Source organism: Molossus molossus, unplaced genomic scaffold (genome assembly GCF_014108415.1).
Source record: "Molossus molossus isolate mMolMol1 unplaced genomic scaffold, mMolMol1.p scaffold_m16_p_12, whole genome shotgun sequence".
Classification (NCBI taxonomy): domain Eukaryota; kingdom Metazoa; phylum Chordata; class Mammalia; order Chiroptera; family Molossidae; genus Molossus; species Molossus molossus.
Window position 1 is genome coordinate 85,778,576 of NW_023425347.1, and position 27,284 is coordinate 85,805,859.

General features: G+C 40.7%; 1 protein-coding gene across 1 annotated transcript in view; it reads left to right on the forward strand.

The window, feature by feature from the left end:
• The window catches only part of WASF2 (WASP family member 2), a 78,893-nt gene that overhangs the window by 36,162 nt on the left and 15,447 nt on the right, over positions 1-27,284 (forward strand). The window contains exon 2 of the mRNA XM_036257293.1: positions 23,354-23,526. Within this exon, the coding sequence (XP_036113186.1) occupies positions 23,397-23,526 (130 nt within the window). The 5' untranslated portion in view covers positions 23,354-23,396. The remainder of the gene's footprint in view (positions 1-23,353; positions 23,527-27,284) is intronic.

Sequence of the window (27,284 nt, forward strand, 5' to 3'; positions counted from 1 at the left end):
CTGAAGAGTATAGAGTATTGGAAAGGTATGGACAGAAAGGAGGCTAAAGTTTGTCGATGTCAGATAGTGAAAGGCCTTAAATAACTCATACTTGCCCTGATCATTCCCGCTCTGATTTTTCTTTCTCAATCTCAGCCCATCTTTAAAAAAATTTTTTTAATCCTCACCCGAGGACATTTTTCCATTTTTTTTTTTTATAAGTTTATTTTTATTTATTTATTTATTTTTTAATCCTCATCCGAGGACATTTTTCCAGTTTTTGTACAGACAGAGTGGAAGGGAGAGAGAGGAAGAGAGAGAGAGAGGGAAACATCGATGTGAAAGGGACACATCGAGTGGCTGCCACCCGCACGACCAACCAGGGCCGGGGACAAACTGCAACCGAGGTACATGCCCTTAGCGGGAACCGAACCCGGGCCTCTCCGGACCGCAGGTGGACGCTCTAACCGCTGAGCCAAACCGACCAGGGCTCCATTTTTTGTTCAGATAGAGTGGGAGGGAGAGAGAGGAAGAGAAAGAGAGAGAAACATCGACGTGAAAGGGACACATCGAGTGGTTGCCACCCGCACAACCCAACCAAGGCCGGGAACAAACTGCAACCGCGGTATGTGCCCTTAGCAGGAACCGAACCCGAGTCTCTCCAGACCGCAGACCAACGCTCTAACCGCTGAGCCAAAATGGCCAGGGCTCAATCTCAGCCCTTCTAAAATCCCTTTCACCTTCAATTCTCAGATGAAAAATTGCAGGTTTGCCTCTGTGTCAGGTGTCACTATGCCTGAGATCTGATCGTACGGTTTTACCTTAGTGCTAATAGAGACTAGTCTTCATCTGGTTAATTATTGGAAGACAACATTTTGAATGAACTGCAGCCATTCTAGGCTTTCAGAGAAGGGACTTACCTTAGTATTTTAGAAAAATAAAAAGTAGCTTCTTCCACCCTGGCCTATTTGGCTCAGCGGTTAGAGCATTGGCCTGTGGTCCGGAGAGACCCGGGTTCGGTTCCCACTGAGGGCATGTGCTTCGGTTGCAGTTTGTCCCCGGCCCTGGTTGGTCGTGTGGGTGGCAGCCACTCGATGTGTCCCTTCACGTCGATGTTTCTCTCTCTGTGTCTCTTCCTCTCTCTCCCTCCCACTCTATCTGTACAAAAAATGGAAAAATGTCCTCGGGTGAGGATAAAAAAAAAAAAAAAAGTAGCTTCTTCCTATGAAAAGGATTGAGGATGCTCAGCCTCATAAGCAATCAGGGAAATACAAATTAAAGTTACAGTCATATACTGTTTTATGTACATCAAATTGGCAAAAACTAAAGTTTGATGAAAAGTGTTGGCAAGGATATGAAGCATTAAGAACTCAGCAAGTAGAAGTATAAATGGTTACAATCACTTTGCCTAACAATTTGGCATCATCTCATGATTGAGGATGGGCATACCCTATGACCCAGCAATCCCACTCCTAGGTATCTACTCTAAAGAACTCTTCCATATGTACACCAGGAGTCATATACAAAAATGTCCATAGCAACATTGTTGGCGACAGCAAAAACAAACAAAGAATCCAAACTTGGAAATATCCTAATACCCATCAACTTTAGATTGGATAAATAATGGCATGACTATACAATAGAATACTATGTGAGAGTGGAAATGAGTTCCCCGGCCCTATAGCAACGTGAATATTAACAAATTGTAGAGTGAAAAGTTGCAGAATATACATTATGACTAGATTCATATAAAGTTCAGAAACATGTGAAACTAAACAATATAATGTTTAAAAATACAAATATGATAAAACTATAAAGAAAAACGAGGTAAGCCTGGCCGGTGTGGCTCAGTGGTTGAGCATCGACCCATGCACCAAGAGGTTGCCGGTTTGATTTCTGGTCTGGGCATATGCCCAGGTTGTGGGCCTGATCCCCATTGGGAGGCATGCAGGAGGCGGCCAGTCGATGTTCTCTCTCATCAATGTTTCTCTCTCCCTCTCCCTCTCCCTCTCCCTTCCTCTCTTTCTAAAAATCAATAAAGAAAAAAATTTTTTTTAAGAAAAACAAGGTTATAGTGAACATTTCAAAGCAGTGTTATCCTGATGAAAATGGAAGGAGATGGGTTTGGGGAGAGACATGCAGGAGACTTTAAAGCTAATGGTAATGCCTGGTCAGTGTGGCTCAGTGGATTGAGTGTTGTCTCATGGACTGAGAGGTCCCAGTTCTATTGCCATTCATGGCACATACCAGGGTTTCCAGCTCGGTCCCCAGTTGGGGGCATGCAGGAGGCAGCTGATCCATGTATCTCTCTCACATCGATGTTTCTGTCTCTCCCTTTCTTTCAAAAAAAAAAGCGAATGGTAATCTTCTTAACTCAGGGGTAGCTACACTATTTGCTATGTCACTATTCTTAAGTATATAACTTGCATATACTTAAAAAATGTTTATATCTATAAATTTTAAAACATTAAGAAGAGACTGGTAATATCTGATTTAGTGTTCCTCCTAGCTATGCTTTCATACATAAACACATTTTTCAGAATGTAAAAACTGAGGCCTTGCTTGGGTCAGTGTGGCTCAGTTGGTTGGAAAGTAATCCCATACACCGAAAGGTTGCAGGTTCATTTCCTGATCAGGGCACGTACTTAGGTTACGGGTTTGATCCCTGGTCTGGACAGGTACAGGAAGGCAATGTGATCGAAGTTTCTCTCTCACATTGATGCCCCCCCTTCCCTCTCTCTAAAAATCAATAAGCATGTCCTCGAGTGAGGATTAAAAACAACAACAAAACTGAGGACCAGAGAGATTAATTTAATCATTCAAGAGAGAAAACTTATCAGTGATCACCTGGTCTCAAACTCTAGATAGAGCATTTTCTATCATCTTATGTTGCAATTCTCCCATTATGTAGATTCTATCGATCAATTAGAAGTGCTTCCACTTGGATTACCGCCCCAGTCTTTCGCCCCTTCATGTAGGAAGTTCTCCACACTGCTTACAGAGAGCTTTCTAAATGCAAATCCATCATGTCACTCTCTGGCCTCAATCTTAAATAGTTCCCAGTAGCCATCAGCACACTCCAAGTGCTATAGTGTGGCACACAAGGCTCTCTGTGCCTCTGCTTCTGTCTCCCTTATTAGCTTCATCACTCATGACTTCCTGCTCTTCAGCCACACCAAGCTATTTGCTGTTCCTGGAACACTGCCTCTGCATACACTGCTCCCTCCACCTAAAACTTCTCTTAACTAACCTTTTTTGGTCCTTTAGGATACCCTTTCTTAACTGACCCCCTCTGCCCCTAGCCTGAGCTGGATACCTCCATAACACCTTGAACTTAATATTTGTAGTCACACATCACAGAGTATTATTGTACACTTTGTCACCTTCAGTAGCTTTGGAGTTTAGTGAGGCCAGAGGTGTTGTTGAATTATATTCCCAGTGTGTGGCACGGTGCCAGGTACGTACGGCTCATTGAATGAATGAACTAAAATAATTGGATATCTCTTTATACAAATCCTACATATAGTTTGAAGTTGTCATATGTTTGCTAGATTCTCACCATCTCTATCCCTATTTATAAAGGTAGGAAGGAAAGAAAAGAAAGGGAAAGAGAGAAAGGCAGGTTGGTGGGTGGGGGAAAAGTATTGAGAGAAGAGAAACAGGAAGCTGATTGGGGAGGGAAAGGAGAGGTTCAGAGCCTTGTATCATTTTAGACCGAGTGCTTGGTAATTTTAATGACAGTTTGAATTTCTTTCAAGCTTTGGACATGTGCTGATTTTGATGACTTACCCTATTCTGACCTTCTTTAGCCTTTTTGAAAATTTATCTCCTTTGGCCGATAATGCTATTAATTTTTTTCTCTTTACATTAGGGAATAAGAGCTTTGAGGTGCATGAATAAAAGGGAGGTAGTGGATAGCTCATGTTGGTCAGGATGGCCTTGGTTTTTAATATTTGATGTCTCACTCTTGTCTGTACCAGATTAGACCCCTGATCATTTTCTAGGGCTTGGAGAGTGTATGTATATTCTAAGTCTTGTGATCTGGTGAGCTTCCAGAAATTTTAATTCTAAAACAAGTTGAACTTGGGCTATTCAGATTGGGTTCTCTGCTTTCAGGAAGCAGTGCTATAAGACTTGAGGTCCAGACAACCTCCCCAGCCTCACCTTCATAAAGACCAAAACACAAGAGCCACTAACTGTGGCGTCATTCATTTGATAGATATTTATTGAGCATTCTCTCTGTACCTAGCATGGTGGTAGACACTAAAGAATTCAGTCTAGCCCTGGCCAGTTTGGCTCAGCGGTTAGAGCGTCGGCCTGCAGTCCGGAGAGACCCGGGTTCGGTTCCCGCTAAGGGTGCGTACTTTGGTTGCAGTTTGTCCCCAGGCCTGGTTGGTCGTGCGGGTGGCAGCCACTCGATGTGTCCCTTCACGTCGATGTTTCTCTCTCTCTTCCTCTCTCTCCCTCCCACTCTATCTGTACAAAAAATGGAAAAATATCCTCGGGTGAGGATAAAAAAAAAAAAGAATTCAGTCTAGTGGGAGAGCAAGTAAGAAAATCAGTCATTTTGCCCAGCCAGTGTGGCTGAGTGGATTGAGCATTGTCCCAAGCACCAAGAGGTCACCAGTTTGATTCCTGGTCAGGGCACATGCCTGGGTTGCGGCTTGAGCCCCAGTAAGGGGCACATAGGAGGCAGCCAATCGATATTTCTCTCTCATCAATGTTTCTATCCCTCGCTTGCCCTCTCCCTTCCTGTCACTCAAAATAATTTTAAAAAACAAAACAATAAAAATTATTTAAAAAAAAAAAAAAAAGAAAGAAAAATCAGTCATTTTAATGCAATGTGATGGGCCAGGCATTCACAGGGTATTATGAAAGTTAAAAAACCAACCTTTGGTGCCAGGCATGTCAAGAGATATTTCACTTGAACTCAGTCTTAGAAGACCTTAGAAGTTGGTGGGGGTTGTGGTAGTGGTCAGACTTAAGCAAAAATATGAAAGCAAGGGAGAACATGATAAAATGGGAATCTATGGGAAGGTCTGTAAGATTTCAGGGAAGGGTATGTATGTATGAAGATGTGACAATATGAGACTGGAGCCATATAAAGGGACCATATTGTGAATGACCTTTTCTACTTTCCTAAATAAAAGGAATTATCAAGTAGAAGTGTTTTCATTCATTCAATGTTAGATGTTTAGTGTTTCTCTTACTGTTGTTTCTTGAGCTACTAAGTTTTATGATATTTTATTTCTTTGATTTGTTCTTTTTATGATATCTGAATTTGGAACCCTCTTTCTTTTGATGTGTTAAGTGACTCCACTTTGAGTACTATCTAGTCAGAGCCTACACTCAGGCATTGTGGAATGGATGATGCATAGCTTTTAAGACAGCTTGGAAAGTGGAGGATTTCAATGACCTTCAAAGACTAATGTCAGGCCCCCATGTCAATGTCACTGCAATTCGTGCATGCATGGAGAGTGGAAAGGGAACTTAATTATGGAGGAGGGGAATCGCAACCCTGTTTGAATGAGTAGTTGAAAGTCCTGGGCCCGCCCCTTAGTCTCAAAAAGGACTTCTTACAGCCCTGACCAGTTTGGCTCAGCGGTTAGAGCATCGGCCTGCGGTCCAGAGAGACAGGTTCAGTTCCCGCTAGGGGCATGTACCTCGGTTGCAGTTTGTCCCCAGCCCTGGTTGGGTTGTGTGGGTGGCAGCCACTCGATGTGTCCTTTTCACGTCGATGTTTCTCTCTCTCTTTCTCTCTTCCTCTCTCTCCCTCCCACTCTATCTGAACAAAAAATGGAAAAATGTCCTTGGGTGAGGATTAAAAAAAAGGACTTCTTACATTTGCTGCCAAAGAGGTCTCACATAAATACCATCCTACCTCTTGGGTGTGTTTTCTTTTGCTTCCACAGGTGCAGAATAGGTTCACCAAATAGTATTCTGATCTCCATTGAATAGAATTTGGCACCTTATTGTCCTTCAGAAAATCAACCCCTTTAAAGCATGGAACATGGCAATTTTTGGTTAGCAAGCATTTAAAGACACCTTTTTAACTTTCAAGGATTGGCCTAATAAGATATATTTTGTACAAAAATACCAGTTTATCAAGATTTGAATCATTTAAATCTTGAAAGGGGCTGAGTTTTAGGTGCTGGTACATCTTTTACCTGTGAAATTCTTGTTGTCTTTTAATGGTGCTGTCCTTCAGGAGGTTTGTGATCATAAGATATTAAGCTCCATTTCTTCTGTTAACCTTTCATAACTGTTCAGAAAACCATTACATTGTTTGGGATGAGGGAACCCACAGTGACCCATGTCACTATCCTTTCGGAAGTAGCTTTCCATAATTAGCCTGGATGACAGTAGAAGCCAGCCTTATGCAGTGAGAAACTGCTCCAGCTTGGCTAGTGTCTGAATGTCCAAAGGAGTTAGTTGCAGTCAGCCTCCACCATTTCATTAATTTGTTTGGGAAATGGTATCAGTGAGGCAGAGCTAGCTGTACCTTTCGCTCATTAATACACGGTCTGAACAGGAAAATCGATTCTGTGAAATCCTTGAGTGTTGCTGAAAACACATGATGCTTCTTAGTAGTTTAGATAGAACTCTCCTGTTTTGGAGGGAAAATGCTATACAAACATGGCCCTAGTTGTTGCCTATACAACATACATATTCACACAGTTATTGCTATTTCTAAAGTTTGGGGAAAAGTTTTGTGTTAATATAAATAAAATTAAAAAATTTTTCTGACTACATATTTATATCTTAACACTCACTGTTAGATTTTCTTAGGAGGTAGAAAAACAAAACTCAGTCTTAATTTCTCATTTGTGTAAGCCTTTTTACTCCATTTTAATAGAAGTTCTTCAGTGCCCAGACCATGGCAGAGCCCATTTTCATAACCATTCATAGAGATTTAGCTATGCAATTTATTTACCCTTGGTCACCAAGGAGTAAAAACCAAAGAACCAGATGGCTACTGAGGGAAAATGTAACAGCAAATTTGAGGGGCTAGAGACCAGAGAGCAAGAAGAATGCTTGGGGGTGTTCTCAGGGAGCTGTGATTGGTAGTAACAGAATGGAACTAGGTAATGGAAAATCTAGGCTACTATACTAAAGACATGCTTCTAACAAATTTTGGCTTGGAATTGTCTAAGTAAAGCCTTTGTGATTATTGGAACACTACAGAATTTATCTATTGGCTTTTTGTCCAATGAAGGCATTAGAATTTAAAACAGACACTTTTAACATGATATATGGCAGACAAGAAACACCAGTTTAGTTAGGGCAGGTGGTATTTAATTACTCCTTTCTCTGGGGGTTAGGCTGTTGCCACCAAAATTGTTTGTGGGTAATATCACAACAAAGATCCACAAGTACATTTTATATATATATATATATATATATATATATATATATATATACACACACACACACACACACACACAATTTATTTACTTAAATATATATATTTAAAAAGAGATCAGTTTCTTGCATTTTGCTAATGTCAAAGGTTAATTTAAAATATTAATGCTGAAAAGATTAATTTAAGATAGTAAATCTAGGCAAGAGTATATGTACATATTGTAATTACTTCCTTCTTACAATCAAAGTAATTGGATTATATTTAATAGCCTATTTACATTTCATAACTAAAAAAGACATCTTTTTAGTATTCCCCACATGCAGAATGAGATGAGGAAAGCTCACTTCTGATATAATCATATTTACTTGGGCTAAAAAGGAAAAACAACTGTGCTTTTTAGAAGAAAGGTCAGAAGAATATTATTTTAAAATATACATATACAGTTTAGGAATTACCCATAGGAATGTATTTTGGTTCATTGTAAAAGAAGATGAAAGATTAGCTGCTTTAAAAAGTTCCTCAATGACAGGATTTGATGAGCTGAACAGTACACAGAGAATAAAAAAGTGATTCTCAGGGACCCTGTAGATAAAAGTAACCCCTCAGAAGTGATGGAACCCCAAATACCTAGCTGTTTGAAAACAGGAGTTTGTTTGAAAAGCATCTGAACATGTTATCTGAGGCTGGCACTTTAAATGAGCCAGTGTTTATGTTGTTTAAAGTGAAAGTTGTGAAGGCTCTGAGCAGCTGGCTAAAATTGAGTGTAGAGAGGGAGAGAGTAGTGTGTTATCCTCATTAACACCATTTCAGTTCTAGGGTAAATATGTCAGGAAGGCTTTCTTGTGTTAACCTGCAGTCTTTTTTTCGAGAGGGAAGAAACTAGTCTGGGGTTTTGTGGCACTTATATATGAAAATGAGAAATATGGGCATATTTGTCTAACTTCTTGGTTTGGGTGTTTTGTGAAGAAGAGTCAGTGCGTTGTCATGGAAAAAGCATGAACTTTGGACACAAATGGGCCTGGGTTTAAAGGCTGTGTTACTTTGATAAAGTTACAGAACCACTCTTGGTTTTAGTTTTCTCATCTATAAAATCAGAATGCTACTACTTAACCTTGAAGAAGTGTTTTGAGTATTAGGGATAGTCAAGAAAATGTGAATAAACACTTGGCATTTTGTAGGAATTCAACAAATATTAATTGAGCAGACACTATAGGATACAAAGAAGTTTTGAAAATTCTATCGTTTGGCTCCAGATAACTGCTGTTATGACTACTACTTCTGTTAGGTTTAAAGATATTTTGTTTCTCAGTTCCTATACTCAGACTTGTATACTCCAAAAACCTGTGCTACAAATTAGAATGTAGTGATTGTCATTTAAAAAAAGGTTTAGCATACCTCTTTGGAACTTTTGGAGAGGGAGAAATGACTTCAGACTAGAAGAGTCAAGGAAGGCTTCTTAGAAGTGGTGACATTTGCCTTGGGCCTTTAAGATGAAAGGATTTTTTTTAAAGAAGTGCCACAATCCAGATAATAGTCTCTTTGAGACTATTTTACTTTCAAAATACCTCAAGTGAAAATACTGAATTGACTCTTGACTATGACTTTGGAAGACTAATACCCTTTGTCTTAATCCTTAAAATTGTCATAATATAAACAGAGGCCATCCATTTCTTTCTCTCTTTTTTTGTAATCCTCACCTGAGGACATTTTCCCCATTTATCCTCAGATAGAGTGGGAGGGGGAGAAAGAGAGAAACATCGATGTGAGAGAGACACACTGTTTGCCTCCCGAAAGACCCCAACCAGGGCTAGGGACTGAACCGCAACCGAGGCACATGCCCTTGACCGGAATCAAACCTGCAACTCTTTGGTCCGCAGTCTGATGCTCTAACCGCTGAGCCATACCGGCCAGGGCAAAGCAATCTATTTCTTTCTCAGCATTTGTTTCCACACTCCTGGAGAGCTTATCTCTGAAGGTAAGAGGTCCACCTACTACTGGGCCTCCACTGAGACCAAAGAAACAAGACCAATTAGAAGAGCCCTTGTGTAATACTCAATGCTGTTTAGTTTGACCTGCTCTCCTTAAACTGTTTCATTACCACTAGGAGGTGAGTCCAAACAAACTCAGCATTCTTTTGAATTATAGTCGTCCCTCGTTTATCGCGGTTAATCTGTTCCTGACTCTAGGGGGTTGCACCTGGCGTTGAAGGATTCCTGGGGTGCTCGAATACATAGGCCTACAGTTCATACATACAGTAATTTTAATTTTAATTGTAATACAGGGGTGTATAATTGACTTAGACAACCGAGCGCGCATGCTGTATCATTTTCACTGTCTCGATCAACTTTTTATTTTATTATTTCTTTAATCCTCACCTGAGGACATTTTTCCATTTTTTGTTCAGATAGAGTGGGAGGGAGGGAGGGAGAGAGAGAGAGAGAGAGAGAGAGAAAGAGAGAGAGAGAAACATCGATGTGAAAGGGACGCATCGAGTAGCTGCCTCCTGCACAACTCAACCAGGGCTGAGGACTCAACCAGGTACATGGGGACAAACTGCAACCGAACCCAGGTCTCTCTGGACCGCAGGCTGACACTCTAACCGCTGAGCCAAACCGGCCAGGGCTCGATCAACTTTATAATGAATATATATGAAAAAACCCTGATAGAGTGAAACTGTGAAAATTGAAGTGGAAAGTGGTGAGGGACGACTGTAGTAATAATGACAGCTGTCAGTTACCGAGTACCTACTGGGTGCTAGACGTCCCTCTGGAAGGTTTACATATGTTATCTCATTTTATCCTTAGAACCACCCTATGAGGTAGGTTTTATTTCTCCCATTTTACAAATGAGGCTCAGAGATTAAGCAGCCTGAAATCATACAACTAGTGGCTCGGGCATCCTTGATTCCCATGACTGAACATGTCTCTGGGTTCATCATTGATTTTTAAATGTATTTGGCACTGCCCTGGCTGGTTTGGCTCAGCGGTTAGAGCGTCGGCCTGCGGTCCGGAGAGACCTGGGTTCAGTTCCCGCTAGGGGCATGTACCTTGGTTGCAGTTTGTCCCCGGCCCTGGTTGGTTGTGTGGGTGGCAGCCACCCGATGTGTCTCTTTCACGTCGATGTTTCTCTCTCTCTCTCTCTTCCTCTCTCTCCCTCCCACTCTATCTGTACAAAAAATGGAAAAATGTCCTCGGGTGAGGATAAAAAAAAAATAAGTATTTGGCACCTATATGAATATTAACTTTTAAAAAGAAAAGACAAACTTTCTTTCATTGTTCTCAATTGCGATCATTCAAAAAGATTAATTAAATGTATTATTCAAGTATATTACATACTTATTCCACTTATTTATGCATTCATTGGTTGATTCTTGTATGTGCCCTGACTGGAATGGAACCCACAACTTTGGAGTATCAGGATGACACTCTAACCAACTGAGCTACCTGGCCAGGGCTCCTGTTATTTCTTCTAAAAGTATTTATTATAAACACTTATTAAAGAGAAGTTGAAATTAATCTGACTAAGAATTTTACAATACCCTCTTATGATAGGGGGACTTACAAATCTACAGTGGAAATAAATCCTGATTTGAATAGGAAGCATGGGACTGGTATCTCTTGTATAAGGAAAATAAAGGAGGAAAGAGCCTCATGACTACCCTGGCTTTCTATCTAAATGGATGTTCTAACCATGGAGCAGGGTGGGGATCTCAAGTAGAGCATGTTGGTCTTTCTGAACTGAAGAGACAGAGATTGTAGTTTGCGTAGGGTGGGGGACTGAGGCATCTGGAAGCTGTGAGGTGGAGCTCCAGATAGGTGGAAGCTATACAGAAAAAAACTGCTCTAGGAATCTCCTCAGGGTCCCCTTGAGTCTTTGCTGACTTCACACATGCCTGGGGTCAAACTCCAGGAGGTTGGGGAAAGATGACCAGGAAACTGTGAGCTAACTGGTTCCCAGAGCAGGGAGGTGTTCGAGTTTCTACCAGCCAGAGTGAAGAGCTCATGATGCTCAATGGGAGTGTCCAGGAGAGATAGTAGAAGGTCCACATCTTTGTACTGGGGTTAAAATAGTTATAAAGTCTACTCTAGACCCACCCTAACAAAGCTTAATAAACAAGACCTCAGAGGTACAAAAATGAATGAAAAGTAACTTAACTGCCTACTAGAACAAAGCTTAACACTCAGTAAAATCAGCAATGCTAGACACTCAACATTGTAAAATCACAATGTCCAACATTCAATCAAAATTTACTAGACTCTCCCTGGCTGCTGTGACTCAGTTGGTTTGGCATCCAGTTTGATTCCCGGTCAGGGCACATGCCTGGGTTGTGGGCTCCATCCCCAATAGGGGGCATGCAGGAGGCAGCATCACTCACATCGATGTTTCTCTCTCTTTCCCTCTTTCTTACACTCTCTCTAAAAATCAATTTAAAATTCTTTTTAAAAAGTTACCAGACTTTCCAGGAAAATGTGACCTGTAACTAGGAGAAAAATCAGTCAGTAAGAAACACTCAGATATGACAGAGAAGATAGAATTAGCAGGCAAGGATATTAAAATAGCTCTAAGGGAAACATGAAAATACTACTTAGAAGATAGATATTGTAGCCTTGCAAATAAATACTGGGCCCTGGCCAGTGTGGCTTATTTGGTTGGGCATTGTCCTATTCACTGAAAGGTTGCTAGTTCAATTCCCAGTCAGGGCACATGCCCAGGTTGGGGGTTCTATCTTCAGTAGGGGATGTGCAGGAGGCAACCAGTTGATGTTTTTCTCTCACAGTGATGTTTTCTCTCTTCCTCTCCCTTTCTCTAAAATCAACAGAAACATTAAAAAATAAATAAATAACATATTAAAAATAAATAAATACTACCCAGCCAGTGTTGCTCAGTGGTTGAGCATTGACCCATGCACCGAGAGGTCACCGGTTTGATTCCTGGTCAGGGCACATGCCTGGGTTGTAGGCCTGATCCCCAGTGGGGTGTGCAGGAAGTGGCCAATCGATATTCTCTCTCATCGATGTTTCTGTCTCTCTCTCTCTCCTTCTCCCTTCCTCTCTCTCTAAAATCAATAAAGGGAAAAAATTTTTTTTTAAATAAATAAATACTGGAATATGGTTTGTCTCTCTCTCTATTTCTGTTATTCCCACGGTATTGTTTGGTAAATTTTGAATATTGTAAGTCAGAGTTATAGAATCAGCATTTTTGGTTTGGAGAGAACTTTTAAAGATCACCCTCTTGTATTATAGAAAAAGAATTATTATATTTCATTGATTCTCAGATGTACATTTTCCCTATTTTTTAATGTCTCTTAAATCATGATGTATCTTAACAATCAGTGGTATTTTAGATTTGATGAAATATAGTAAAAGCCCATTAGAATTGTGACTTTTCTGTAAATTCTTAGTGGTAGGATTCAAGGCTTCTGCTTATATTACCCCTACTTGGAAAACCTTTCCTTTCTTTATTTTTTGTATCCAAATCCTGCCCAGATCAGATCTTTATTCCAGGAAATCTTAGTCCCTTCAGTTCACAGTAATCTTTTCATCCTTCCTATTGTCATAATTGACTACATTACTTATTTGATAATTGAACTATTTATTTGCTATATTGTTACTTTGGTTTTGTCTGTCTCCTCAATTTTAAGCTCTCGGAGTCAAAGGAGGGATTTTATACTTCTTTGTGTCTTCTAGTGTCTACTTGATATATATTCATTGACTGATAAGAGTACTATAATTAGTAGTTAACCATTAATACAACCTGAAGCTTATTAATGTTGTTTAGTGTTTAAGAGAACCACATAATAAAACAGTGCCTGGCCCATAGTTGAATGCTAGATAGATGTAAAACTAGTACTTCCACCATTACTATCACCACCACAACTACAATAATCTGTTCTGTGCCAGGCACCGTGTTAAGCATTTTATGCATACATTATTTCATTTTTCTTCAGAACTTTACAAACAAGGAATCATTATAGTAATTTAACAGTTTAGGAAACAGACCAAGAGAATTGACTGGTTGCCAAGGTCCCAAAGCTAAAAAATTTGCCACTAATGAGTTAAAACCCACACCTCTGTCCCTTAATGTCCATGTTCTTACTGCAGTATGCCACTGTTTACTAGATTATGAGGGTTTTGGTAATAGCCTAGTAAACGGAGGGTAGAAAGAAAAGAATTGGTACTTGCTTTCCCCTCTGCTCAAGGACTTTTCCTTATAAATCCCATGTATTGACTGGTGAATAGACCTTGTGAGAGGAAGTAGATGTACAGCTGCCCTTTGCTGCTGACTGTTAGTTGCTGGCGGCTTGGCCGTTAGTGACAGATGAGTGTGTAACACTTTTTCAGGAATGAATTCTTGTTACAGGTGGCAGAGTAGAATAGTTGATATGGAATTGCATGTTCGTTTGCTCCATAATTCCAGTGTTCATATGTAATTGTGATTGCTAGGTCTCTCTCCTCACTTAAGTTGTGTATTAACAGTCACATCCAGGACTACTGCTTCTGCCTGCTCCATGACCACACGGTGTGTTTGTGTATTGCCCTGAGCTGTCAGCAAAACATTTTGCTGAATTTCCTTTTTTGTTGTTGCTCTGCAACCTTTTTTTCCCTGGCCTTTCTCAATTGTGTAAAGTTAGTTTCTTTTTGGCCTTTGCATCCCAGAGAGGGAGCAGTTACTTCATATTTCAAGCTTCTCTGCAGTAAGGCATCATAGAGATTAAAATGAATGGTTAGACAGTTGGCAGGATGAAATAAGACTTACTTGGTGCCTGGTGTGCGATTCGGCTCTGATTATCTCCTTCCTCCCTCATTTTCAAACCTGCCTCTGTATCTAATCCACCAGTAGGTGCTCCAGTACCTTGTCTATAGGGTGCTTAACCTAGTGCAGTACTCACTGCTCCTTGCAGGAACCAGGAAAGAGAGGTTACAGCCTAGCCCCATCCTCTGCATCTCTGAGTAAGGTAATAAAGTGGGATTAGACACTCTTCCATAAAAACCAACTGTGTTTCCCAGACGGTAGCATATACCCAAGTTTGGCTTCCTCTCAGGTCCTCAAGCCCAGGTACTTAGAGAAGAATGCATTTTGTATGCTCTTATCTCAAATTTTTGAGTACCACCGACTGGAGATCACTCTCTCTGTCATTGGTTATAAATAAGAAAGGAAGCTCTTAAAAATTAAGACTACTTTATTGGGATCTATCATTACAATATTGCAAGTTTTGGACATATTTCTAGTAATCTTGTGAACTGATTTGTTGAGGTTTGATACTTATGTGTGTTGGTATTTGTTTTTCAAAGCAGCTTAGTTTTTCATGTTAAACTCCTCTGTGAATATAATGCTCAGTTGATTATTATAGCTCAAAGAAATCTGGTACTTGAGTACCCACAAATGTTAGGAGTAAGATTTGTCCATTTCTGAATAAAATCATTTATAATTTATATTTATCTAATCAGGGTAAAAGTAAGTAAGCCCATTTAGATGGGTAGTTCGGAATATTTCAAACCATTCCATTTTGATGAATTGGGTAATACTAGAAAGTGGCATTAGACTGGGAAGGTAAAATGAACTTTGTGTCTGTGACTGAAAGTCATCAATGATAACATTGTAGACCCTGTATAATTTAAGTGGATCCATAACAGGAACTTGGGCCAAGATAGAGATACAAGAAATGTTTTATGTGAATGAATCTTTTCTTTGGAGTTCAGAATACTTTGCAAACAAAATCTCATTTCATATAGCATTTTTTAAGCATTTTTTAAAATCCTTGCCCAAGGATATTTTTCCATTTATTTTCAGACAGAGTGGGAGGGAGAGATATATATATAGAGAGAGAAATATCGATGTGAGAGAGACACATTGATTGGTTGCCTCCTGCACGACCCCAACTAGGGCCGGGGACCAAACCGCAACCAAAGTATGTGCCCTTGAATGGAATCAAACCCAAGACTCTTTGGTCCGTGGGGTGGGCTGACGCTATAACTGCTGAGCCAGAATGGCTAGGGTTTTTAAGCATTATTTTTTTATCCTCATCCGAGGACGTTTTTGCATTTATCTTCAGATAAAGTGGGAGGGAGAGACGGGAGAAGAGAAAGAGAGAGAAACATTGATGTGAGAGAGGACACATCGAGTCGTTGCCACCCACACGACCCCAACCAGGGCCGGGGACAAACCACAACTGAGGTACATGCTTCCAGCAGGAACTGAACCTAGGACTCTCTTGTCCGCAGGCCGATGCTCCAACTGCTGAGCCAAACCGGCCAGGGCTTAAGCATTTTTTTAGTGCAGCTCACAGCTGAACTCGAAGGATGAATTGAAAATTTCCCCCCAATTGCCAGTTATCATTAGACTAAGGAACAGAATCCAGGTTTCCGACTCAGTTTAAATGTATTTTCTTTTGGACAACCAGATAGATCCTACTAAAAGGAAACCCTAATTTTGGCCATTTAAGAGGCAGTTTTCTATGAAATAGTTGACACTAGAAGAAACCAATTTTTGAAAAATTTTTTTTTTAATTTTCAGCGGAAGACATTTTGCCATTTTTTTGTTCAGATAGAGTGGGAGTGAGAGAAAAGAAGAGAGAGAAACATTGATATGAAAGGGACACCTCGAGTGGCTGCCACCCTCATGACCCAACCAGGGCGGGGGGCAAACTGCAACCGAGGTACATACCCCTAGCGGGAACCGAACCCGGGTCTCTCTGGACCGCAGGTCGACGCTCTAACCACTGACCCAAACCGGCCAGGGCAAAGAAGAAACCAATTTTTAAGGGGAAAGCGATCCCCCAATTTTAGCTGTAACAGCAAGCTGTGGTTAGAGCTTAAAGAGTAATACAGGTAAGATCAAAAGGAAGTATTGACTCCCAAAAGATAATAGAAAGTTATGGAATTACCAGGTATGAATGGTCTTTGATAGATGTACAGTGTGCTCAAGAAGTGAGATATTGGAGTTTAGAAATCCGGATACCTGAGCTACTTTCCCCAAACCACATCAGGAGAAGAAGGAGCCTTAACATTTATTGAACATAGGTCCATAGCTGGTATTATTCCTTTATGAAATTAGAAATTTCTCCTTGTTTTACATCACAAGTAAGTTCTTTTTCTTGTTTCTCCCAATCAGATACTTTCTCTGTCCACCCTAGGAGCTCCAATTCTGTCTCACTAGCTCTTTTCAACATTAACTCCAGTGACCTAAACTAATTTGTCAGTAACACCTTGTATTTGGAGAGAGTCTGGTTATATTTGTAGGTTCAGCTCCACACTATATTTCAACAGGATGTGGGTGGGTGCTTAAGTCTATAATGAGGCATTCCTCCTTGTGGTTGCTGCATGGTAGTAAGGATGGCTATATTCAACAGTAAATTCCTGCTTCTTTTAACATTTTAGTAGACAAACTTAGATTATAGTAAGCCTGTGTGGTGGCTTTCATTTTGAAGTTAAATGATTATTTTACTTTTCAATTGAAATTCTTTATGCATATTCTTTAACATAAAGAAATTTATCTCTTGAAAGAGAAAACTGGTCTACAAAGTAAAGCTCTTTTCATATGCCCCCATCCAAAATTCTGTTAACTATAGAACAGTGGGAAATGCTGAAGTGAAAGCAGAAGTCCTAATTGCCACACATACAACACCCCCACATGTTGTCATCCCGTGCTACTGCTGATCAGCTTTTTGGGGGTATGTTTCAAAGAGGAACTGCCTTAAGAAGCATTTCTGTTGTTATGGTTATTGCTATAGTTCAGATATACTTGCTTTTGGAAGTGAGCATAGAAATCTGATGTTATCAGTGACCTTGACTCTAAATGAAGTATTGTTTATTATAAATAAATAAACACCATTGCCAGAATGAGCAGTCCTCTGTCTTCTGTCCTGTTAATAACAGGAATTTAGAGTATGGATTACAAACTCATCCTCTCTCTCACATGCAGCCTTCCTTTATTACCTTCTTCTATCCTCCGAATGCCTACTTTCACCTCATCCCACTCCTGCCCCAGGCTGTTGGGATCAGAGTTGTGAGAGTTCAGAGTGTAGGGTAGATGTCAGAGTCTTCTTTTGACTTTATACTGACCAAATGTGATATATAAATATTCCATATAATTTCAAATATACAGATTTATAGAATCTTATGTTTGAAGGGATCTGAAAGAACACTTTATCCAGTTTCCAATTCAAGGCATGAATCCTGTTATGGTACTGACAGTCTAGACCAGCAATTTTTCAACCAGTGTACTGCAAGAGGCACACTGCTGTGCCACCAGAATCTTAAAAACATGCAGTACCTTGGCTCGGTTGGAGCATTGTTCTGTGCACCATAAAGGTTGCGGGTTTGATTCCCAGTCAGGGCACATACCTGGGTTGTGGATTCAGTCCCTGGTTGGGGAGTATACAGGAGGCAGCTGATTGATGTTTCTCTTTCACATCAATGTTTCTCTCTCTCTCTCTCTCCCTCTTTCCCTCTTTTCTTCCCTTTCTCTCTCTCTAAAATCAATAAAAACATATCCTCGGGTGAGATTTGTTTTTTTAAAAAATGCAAGACCTGCCCTGGCCGGTTTGGCTCAGCGGTTAGAGCATCAGCCTGCGGTCCGGAGAGACCCGGGTTCGGTTCCCGCTAAGGGCATGTACCTCGGTTGCAGTTTGTCCCTGGCCCTGGTTGGTTGTGCAGGTGGCAGCCACTCGATGTGTCCCTTTCACGTCGATGTTTCTCTCTCTCTCTCTGTTCCTCTCTCTCCCTCCCACTCTACCTGAACAAAAAATGGAAAAATGTCCTCGGGTAAGGATAAAAAAAAAAAAAAAAAAGCAAGACCTGACAGTTTAGTCAGGGGCACTGACTTCTTTTCCCTTAGATTGTCTAATTAAAAAATGACAATAGCCAACACAACAATAGCTGTCCAGTGTGAATTAATCAAAATTTACTTTTTTTTAGATCAGCAAAATATATATTTTTTGTTGTGCTGCAGAATTTTAATAATTAGTTTATGTGTGCCATGAGATTAAAGAGGTTGAAACTCACTGGTCTAGACTAGTCAGTATACTGCCAGGCCGTGGCTAGGAAGGAATACCTGAAGTCTTTTATTTTTTTCACTCATCCTCAAGTACTTTAGGCTGAAAATAGGGTAAAGGTGGGGGTTGCCTCTGCTGAGTCTGGCTGGATGTCTGGAAGTGGTCAAAGTTTTTTTTTTTTTTTTGCTTTTTTTTTCTTCTTTGGGTAACTAACCCCAGATCGGTCCGGGGGCCTCCCAGGGTATAAATGATTTAACCTCGCGGCTCTTTGTGGACTCTGGATCCTACAGGTTCTGGTAACTAGATGAATCTAGAACTGGAGAAGGGCTTGATTCATGGCTGTGATTCACCTAAGCCTGCCTCTGGCTTTGTGTTCAGAATGCAAGTGGATGTAGCCAAGTGAGGAGATTATGGCAGTTTAGGTAGAAGCAAACCCAGGAATTTTAGAGCTTCTTAAAGATCATCTAGCTAAGTCCCTTTATTTTGCAGATGAGGAAACCGTAGCCTACAGTGAAAATTATTTCATCTTGGATTTAGAAGGCGTTGTAGAAGTCAGCTAGTCTGACCTGTCAACATCAACATTTTACAGATTAGGAATGTCTCCCCCAGCATGCCTGACAGCTCGTCACCCAGAAGATGGTCTGGGGAATTCATAATTTGTAAAGAGAGAACAGCTCTAATTAAAAGGAGCTGAATGAATTGAAATCTACTTCCCTATAATTTTTATCTTCTCAGTGGTTCTAATTTAATTCCTTTCCTATGTAACATCCCCGAAGGTAAAACCACCTCAAACCCCCAAAGTAGCAAATATCACTATAGCATATACTTTCCTTAATCAAAGTATAAATGGAAAAGAACTTTATTGATTCTGTAAAGATCAGGCATTCTGAATTTTTCCAATGTATTCAAAACTTCTTTTCTCAGCTAAGAATCACCACTTTTCTCTCTTTCTTTTTTCCCCCTACTTTCTCTTTATTTCTGTAACTGGCACTAGTATTTAGCTCTTTCCATGAAATTTTTAATGAACAAACCTACATTTTATTAATTTGTGAGTATAACTGTACAAAACTATCAGGAGTTTTGATAGCAGAACTCACCCCTGTAACCTGTCTGTGGTTTCTCAGTTCATATTTGCTAGCTGTGGTGGGACTCTGCATTTCTAGTATCTCCTTCTTAGCCTGTGAAGAGTTTCCCAATTAGTCTTACTTCCAGCCTTCTCTTGCCCAAATGTAAATTCTTTGCTTCTGTTAGAAAGATTTGTCTAAAATGCAAATTTGGCCGTGTTAACTTCCTGAATTGAGTGGTTCCTCAACACCCCAAAATTTTCCACTAAATGACTGGTGCTGATAGAGGAGGCTTTCACAGCTGGATTTCCAGGAGAGAATTAAACCCTGATGCCATTCGACATCATTGGATGTAAATATATTAACTTTTCTCCATTGCATTTGGAATGGTGCTAGTTATGTACAGTCTTGAGGAGAATTGAAAAAATAGTCACTCGAATAATTTTCTTTTCTTAATCCTTACCTGAGATCTTTTTTCCACTGATTTTTAGAAAGAGTGGAAGGGCACGGGAGAGAAACATCAATGTGAGAGAGACAAATCAATTGATTGCCTCTCGCACACACCCCAACCAGTACCGGGAACTGAACCTGCAACCTAGGAATGTGCCTTTGACTGGGAATTGAACTTGCAATACTTGGGTGTGAGTGCCAGTGCTCTAACCACTTAGCAACACTGGCCAGGGCTCAGATCATTTTCCTCTTCTCTTTTTTTAATCCTCACCCCAGAACATTTTTGCATTTATCTTCAGGTAGAGCGGGAGGGAGAGAAGGAGGAAGAGAGAGAGAGAAACATCGATGAGAGAGAGACACATCGACTGGTTGCCTCCTGCACAGCCCCGGTTGGCGCCGGGGAAGACACATGCCCCTAGCAGAAACTGAACCTGGGACTCTCTGGTCCGTGGGCTGATGCTCTAACTGCTGAGCCAAACCAGCCAGGGCTCAGATCATTTTCTTTTCACTCAAATCACTTTCTTTGTTCTGTGGTTCAGATGAGGAACTCAGTATGAAAGACTGTATGTTCTTCAGTTGGTCCAGAAGCATGACTTGGAACCACCTCCAGAAAAATAAAATCCACCAAATTTTATTGAAGTCTAGGGTTTCATCTTTAAATGTATGTTACTGTAGCATTCTACTACATAATAAATCGAGGGTTAAAAGTGTTTTAAAATACTTATCAATGAGTAAAATAGATTTTCCTAGGATTCATAGAACTACAAATAACTACTTTTTTATTTTAAGCCCAGTAGTTGACATTTTATATATGCTATATTATTTATTGTCTCTAGGAAAATTGCCCAAGATCACACAGCTAGTCAGGTGTCAGAGTCAATGTTCTAACCCAATATTTCTCAACTCTACAACTTGAAGCTGAGTTGAGAGTCAAGAGCCAAAAGTCTTTGCCCATTTCTAAGTTTATCTTTACCAGAAGGTAGGATTTCACCCCACCCCCCACCCCAACACACACACACACCTTGGTCAATTTACTATTATGGTTCAGATCATGCATAATTCCATACTTCATATGTAAAACATAACTAACCTTGATTATCCAAAGGGAAAATGAGCATGATGCAGGTAATTCTATATAACAGAGAATCGTGTCTCTCTTTGGTGGCTCGGAAACATATTAAATGACTTTTTGTAGTAGCATATATACTTTTCTAATTGTTTTGTCTTGATGGTTATTGACATTATCATTTCTTGAGTGCTCTTTAGCTGATTATAGGAGCTGGCATTTTTGGCAAGAGGAAGCCATCTTGCTATTGAAAATTTGGTTTCAGACAAAGAGTTGACTCCATTTGTGTTTGCTTATCCAAAGCACTTGGGAAAGCATAAATGCCAACATACCCATGGCCTTAGAAGTTGTCCCCCATCCCCTGCCTCCCCAAACTGGCATTTACCTAGCCATCTGGAATCCGGTTTCTATTAGGTGTTCAGAGAGAACTTTTAGAATGCCCTGTCAATGGCCACATTCAACACAGAATTTCAAGGAGATCTGGCTCCTTTAGCTCCTCTGAGAAGCTGGAACAAGACTGAAATTATTGCTAATGGAGGGAACCACAGTGGCTGTTTCCAGTCATCTCTGACTGCACATTTGAATTTCTGGTCCTTTTGAAAAGCCTAAAATATGGGAATCTAAGAACATTTTGAGGGTGGCATACAGAGCCCTGTGAGGTTCTATTATTTGTAACCTCTTGCCTCCTTTGCTGTTCTAAACTCTCTTTTCATCACTAGTTAACTAAAGATTGCCTCTTAGTACCTGATACCATTTACATTAAGTAAAAGAGGAGAAGAATTAGAAGTCCAGAGTTAGGGTTAGAAAACCTGTTGAGTCAAAGGGGAACTTAACAGAAGAACGGAATGAAAATTATTTCCTTAGACAGTAGACAAATATTCAGGAAACACCTCTGCACCCCAAAGATAGGCACAGCTGCCACATAGTGCCTATTAAAGGGAGGTTCAAAGTTATGAGCAAACAGCTGATTCTCTTGGTTCTTGGGCTGTTGCTGTTGGTGACAGGAAATCTTGTTCCCCAAGCTGCTGGCTTCCTGTTTTATTTTTACTCTTAGCAGATCAGAATGTCCATAACAAGGGGCTGTCTGTTCCAAAGGGTTCTACTCCCCCTTTGAGCCTGAAGGGCCTTTTTTTTTTTTTTTTTTTTTTTTTTTTACTTTTGGTCAGACACTATGTTGGTTCACTTTTAAGATCTATGATATTTAGCTTGGTTTAAGCATTTTGTATTCACAATCAGCTTTTTTGGTGATGAACTGGTGTTATAAGATTTGATGTAAGTAAACCTCTGTTTTGTTTTGTTTTTGTTGTTGTTTAAGAGGAGTTTGCAATATTGGGGACTTGAGTGTGTTTCCTTTATGTTTCACCTTTTATTTGAAGTGTGAATCTGCCATTTTCCCTAGCATGAAAATCATTAGACTGTTTTGGATAGCTTTAGTTTCACGAAATAGGGAAATATGACCACAGTCCAATGGCTGTAGTCATATCCATTTTGTTGAGACTAAAACCTTTTTCTATTCTTATAAAGCTAGGAATTAGGTAATCTAACTCTAAAACAATAGCTCAATATGAACCTAGTGCTGGGGGATTTCCTAGGGAAAGGGGCTCAGCTGACAGGATAAGAAACAGTTAACTAGAATGTTTCCGGATCTGCTCCAGACACTTCCTGCTGTCTCAAGAGCCTTTTGGCCCAGGTATGTTGAACCAGATGGGACAGAGAAAGGGAGCTGTTTGGTAGAAGAGAAAGGACTAGGGAATCTTAAAGCACAGTTTGCTCAGCATCATGTTTGACATATTGAACATGTAAATTTTTTCTTGGTATTCTTTCTGTCTATTTACAGACTAAATTTTAGTAGTGTTAATAGATACTGGCAGCTAGTATTTAGTTGCACGTTAACAGTCATCATCCATCAAGGGAAGAACTGGAGAAGTTATGTCCTGATGTAGATCAGTGGAATCACTATTGGCGACTTAATTTCATTGTGGAGATTATCAGATGACAGAAGCTCTTTTTTGACCCTTATAATTGATCATTTGGAATCTGCTCTGTCCTGCTTTTGGACACCCAAAGGATAGGATCTGTACCATCTAGGATCTGCTGAATGGGCTGTTTTCTGACCATGCTCCTTGCCTCTGGAGATTCTTGTTGGTTGGAACATAGTTGTTATTTTAAGGTTTTTAGTTTTTTTTTATGCTACCTGTAGTCAGCAGTCACCAGTTCAGAATTTCTAAACTTATCCAGCAAGCCTTCTATTATCAAACCTTTAAAAGGTAGTGGAGGTGGGGGACTGAGAGGAATGGTCTTTAAAAAATAGATAGGGAGAGAGAAGATTTTTAAAGCTGTTTTAGATCAGAGCAAGACAAAAGACAGAAAGACTCACACAGCCCTAGTGTGCCTGGAATTTGTGGTTGAGTAATACTTTCCTGTTATTTCTTTTTTAGGTTGTTTTTCATCATTCAGAACATTGCCTGAAGCAGGTCCACCATGCCGTTAGTAACGAGGAACATCGAGCCAAGGCACCTGTGCCGTCAGACGTTGCCTAGTGTTAGAAGCGAGCTGGAATGCGTGACCAACATCACCCTGGCAAATATCATCCGACAGCTGGGCAACCTGAGTGAGTGCCGCAGAGAGCCTGTGCTTTGCCCTCAGGGGTTGTTGGTGCTCTTTATTTAGTTTCCTTCTCCTCCGTGTTCCTATTTCTCCCCCATCTGCCTTCCCTAGGTAATGCAAAAATGCATCCCACCCCCCTCTTCCCAAAGAGAGGCTCTGTTTTGGTACGGATTCTTCCCCTCAACCCTTTCTTCATCTACCACCACCCTCTAGGCTCCCTCCACCTCCCTCTCCACCTGCTTCTAAAGAAATCTGTGGGAAGGGTGGCAGGAAGGGCTACAGCAGAAACTGCAGATGGAATGACAGAGCAGAATTCTCTGTGTGTAAAGTGGGAGGTTCACAGAACAGTATCTTAGGTTGGGGAATGTGCCTGTAATTGCACGAGCTGTTCAATGTAGCCTGACTTTGTTGAAGCCTCAAATGTGCCAATAGTCTTCATCTACCCGACATCCCCACCCCCTTTCTTCCCAAAGAGGAGTAAAGCAAACATGCACTCAGAGAGATTTTGGCTGACTTGTCTACCCTGGTACACATTTAATTGTGCTGCAAGCCCCCAGGTCCAAGTTCAGGGTACAAATTACTTCTGCAGTCTCTGGGGTGTTGGGAGTTTTGCAAACCGCATGAACACACAGTGACACAAATTATAGCTGGAGCCATTCTTCTCTAGGAGGAGGATTTGGGTAGCCCAGTCTGTTTTAGAGCTGAGGAAAAGCCAGCTCAACTGTTTTTTGTTTTTAATTGCCAAGAATGAATGAGACTGCCTTGGGTGGGGTACATGCATGTATTTTGGATTTCATTCTGAATCAAGTTGACTTTGTTTGCTTAAAGCTGAGGTATGAGAAGGGCAGATGCTTGGATAGGCTATGTATTCATCTAGTGCCACACCAACTCCCCATAAGAATCTCTATCAAGCCCTGGCCAGTTTGGCACAGTGGTTGGAGCGTCGGCCGCAGACCGGAGAGTCCCTGGTTCGGTTCCCACTAAGGGCACATACCTTGGTTATAGTTTGTCCCCGGCCCCCGTTGGGGTCGTGTGGGTGGCAGCCAGTCGATGTGTCTCTCTCACATCGATGTTTCTCTCTCTCTCTTTCCCCCCTCTTCCTCCCATTCTATCTGAAGATAAATGCAAAATTGTCCTCTGGTGAGGATTAAAAAAAAACAAAACAAAAAAAAAACCTCCATCAAAATGCCATTTTAGTGATCTTCCTTAGCAAAGACATCTTGGTGTGAATTATTTCAGACATTCACCCCTCCTATCGCATCATTGCCCTTAGTGAAGGCAGTGGAATATCAAGAAAGCCTTCATTCCCCCAGATAGTTATAGACCCTGCCTTTAAAATAGGGGCCTGAGGAGACAGAGCTTAGTGACTAGATGATATATGGGGTCTGAGATTCCTAAGCCTTTACCTAGCTCAGAGGCCATCTCGGTTGATCTAGGGCTTAGGGAAACCTGGATGGGTGTCACGAAGAAATGAAACCCTGTCGATGCCTGTCTTACACAAAGAAACATTGACAGCAGTGCAACAGCAGTGCAGCTGACAAGGAAGCACATGAAGGTTGTAGAGAGCCTTGCTGCTTCTCAGAAGCATCATTTCTGCTTCTGTCACCCTGAGAGGCCATATGGGTGGAAGTCAATCACACACTGGTTCCTTCTCCATAGGATAAAGGACATCTAGCTAATGATGCTGCTTATTCTCACTCAGCAGGAGTTATGCTGTCTCTCAGGTATTTTTTTCAGGTAGTGTTGATGAGTGCCATTGCTCACTCTGCCATTTGTGATCAGACCACTTCTATCTTAAGGAAGCTGATCTGAAGGCCAGGATTGCTTATGCCTACAGAAACAAGATTTCCCCACACTGGAGCTAATTGACCCTTTATTGATCCTACAAACATGTATTGACATATTTTATATTCAGTGCTGAGGGGATACAGCGATAATAAGAAATGGTCTCTGCCTTCCAGGAGCTTATAATCTACCAGAAGAGACAGAAATAAATAATTCTTATGGGAAGAATGGGGAGAGGGTGAGAAGGGAAATCATATTTGTTGATTGCCTACTTTATGCCAGGTTTTAATAGAATCTTGACATAGATTATTTTATTTAATCCTCAGTAATCTTGTAAAGGTAGGTGGTACTTCTGTTTTTCAGATGAAAGAATGAAGGCTCAGAAAAGTAAGATAACTTGCTTAGAGAGACAGCAGTCAGTAAGAGGCAAGTCATACTTCCTAAAGATTTCTCATCTCAGTCCCCTATTCTCTGTCTCTGCTAATAGGGTCCTGGTTCAGACCTTTTTTGACTCTCACCTAAATTATTGCTCTAGCCTCCTCTGGCCTCCCTTTCTGTGGTCAACCTTCTTAAATCTATAAACCTAAAAATCCTATAAATCTTTTTTTTTTATCCTTACCCAAAGACATTTTTTTCATTTTTTGTTTAGACAGAGCAGCAGGGAGAGAGAGGAAGAGAGAGAGAGAAACATCGACACGAAAGGGACACATCGAGTGGCTGCCACCCGCACAACCCAACCAGGGCCGGGGACAAACTGCAACCGAGGTACGTGCCCTTAGCGGGAACCGAACCCAGGTCTCTCTGGACCGCGGGTTGACACTCTAACCGCTGAGCCAAACTGGCCAGGGCAAAATCCTATAAATCTTAAACCTGTACTACTGCCACAGTGATCTTCCCAAAATGCAAATCTCACTTTTTACTTTTATAATTCTGAGTTGTTTGAATTTTTTAAAGTTAAGGCTGTGTTAACTTTTGTAATTTAAAAGTGTTTTTAAACTAAGAGTACAAATGTTAACTATTTATCTCCCCTGTTCTTCACTATGGAATTGTCTAAGTTCCTTGGCCTGGCATTCAAGACTCTTCAAGACCTGTTTTCCTTTCCAGCCTCATTTTCTATAATCCATCTTCTCCAATGTTACAGTCTTTTAAAAAGATTCCTTTAAAATGAACAAAGGAAAAAAAAGAGGGGATAAAAAGAGAGGAAGAAAGAACTGAATTATCCACTACTTGTAGTTCCTCTTAGAGCATACTCTCATACCTTCATGCAGTGCCCTTGCTGCTCACCCTGCCTGGAGGGCCCTTGCCATCCTTATAGCTGATCTTTAAGGCCCATCTCAGGGCTCTCCTCCTCCAAACTGGATTAAGTGCTCCTCTGAGCTCCTATTACATGGCTATATTATTACCTACCACATTATATTGAAAATTATCTATATCTCTTAAAAGTTCTTTGAAGGCAAAAATCATGTGTTGTTTGTCCTTGAACCCCAGTGTCTGTCTTATATAGTACCTGGCACCCAGTAGAAGCTCCAGTAAATGTTTGTTGAATGATTCATGCCTATATTCTCTTTACCAGTTTGTGCTGTTGGTGCACAGGGGTGGAAGGAATGAATACTATCTATAGGGAGTAGGCGCACAGGTGGGGATAGGGAAGGTCAAGGAAGGCTACATAGAAGAGGTTACATTCAAACCAGGCCTTGAAAGATGCTAGGATTTTATCTAGTAGAGAGGGATACAGGAATGGACTATTGTGTACTTCAAGCTCATGATCTTGGCCTCATGTATTGTACTATAGCCAGAAGTGCTTGGTGTAGTAGGAAAAGTGTGATTATGGAATGGATAAAGCACAAAACTAAAAATTCCACAACTGTGCATTGCTTCGTGATAGCACATCCAGAATTCTTATTTTCCCTTTGTGCAGTGAGATTGGTATTTCACATATTAGGTTGCCATATCTTAGGAAATAAAGGCACAGCCAGC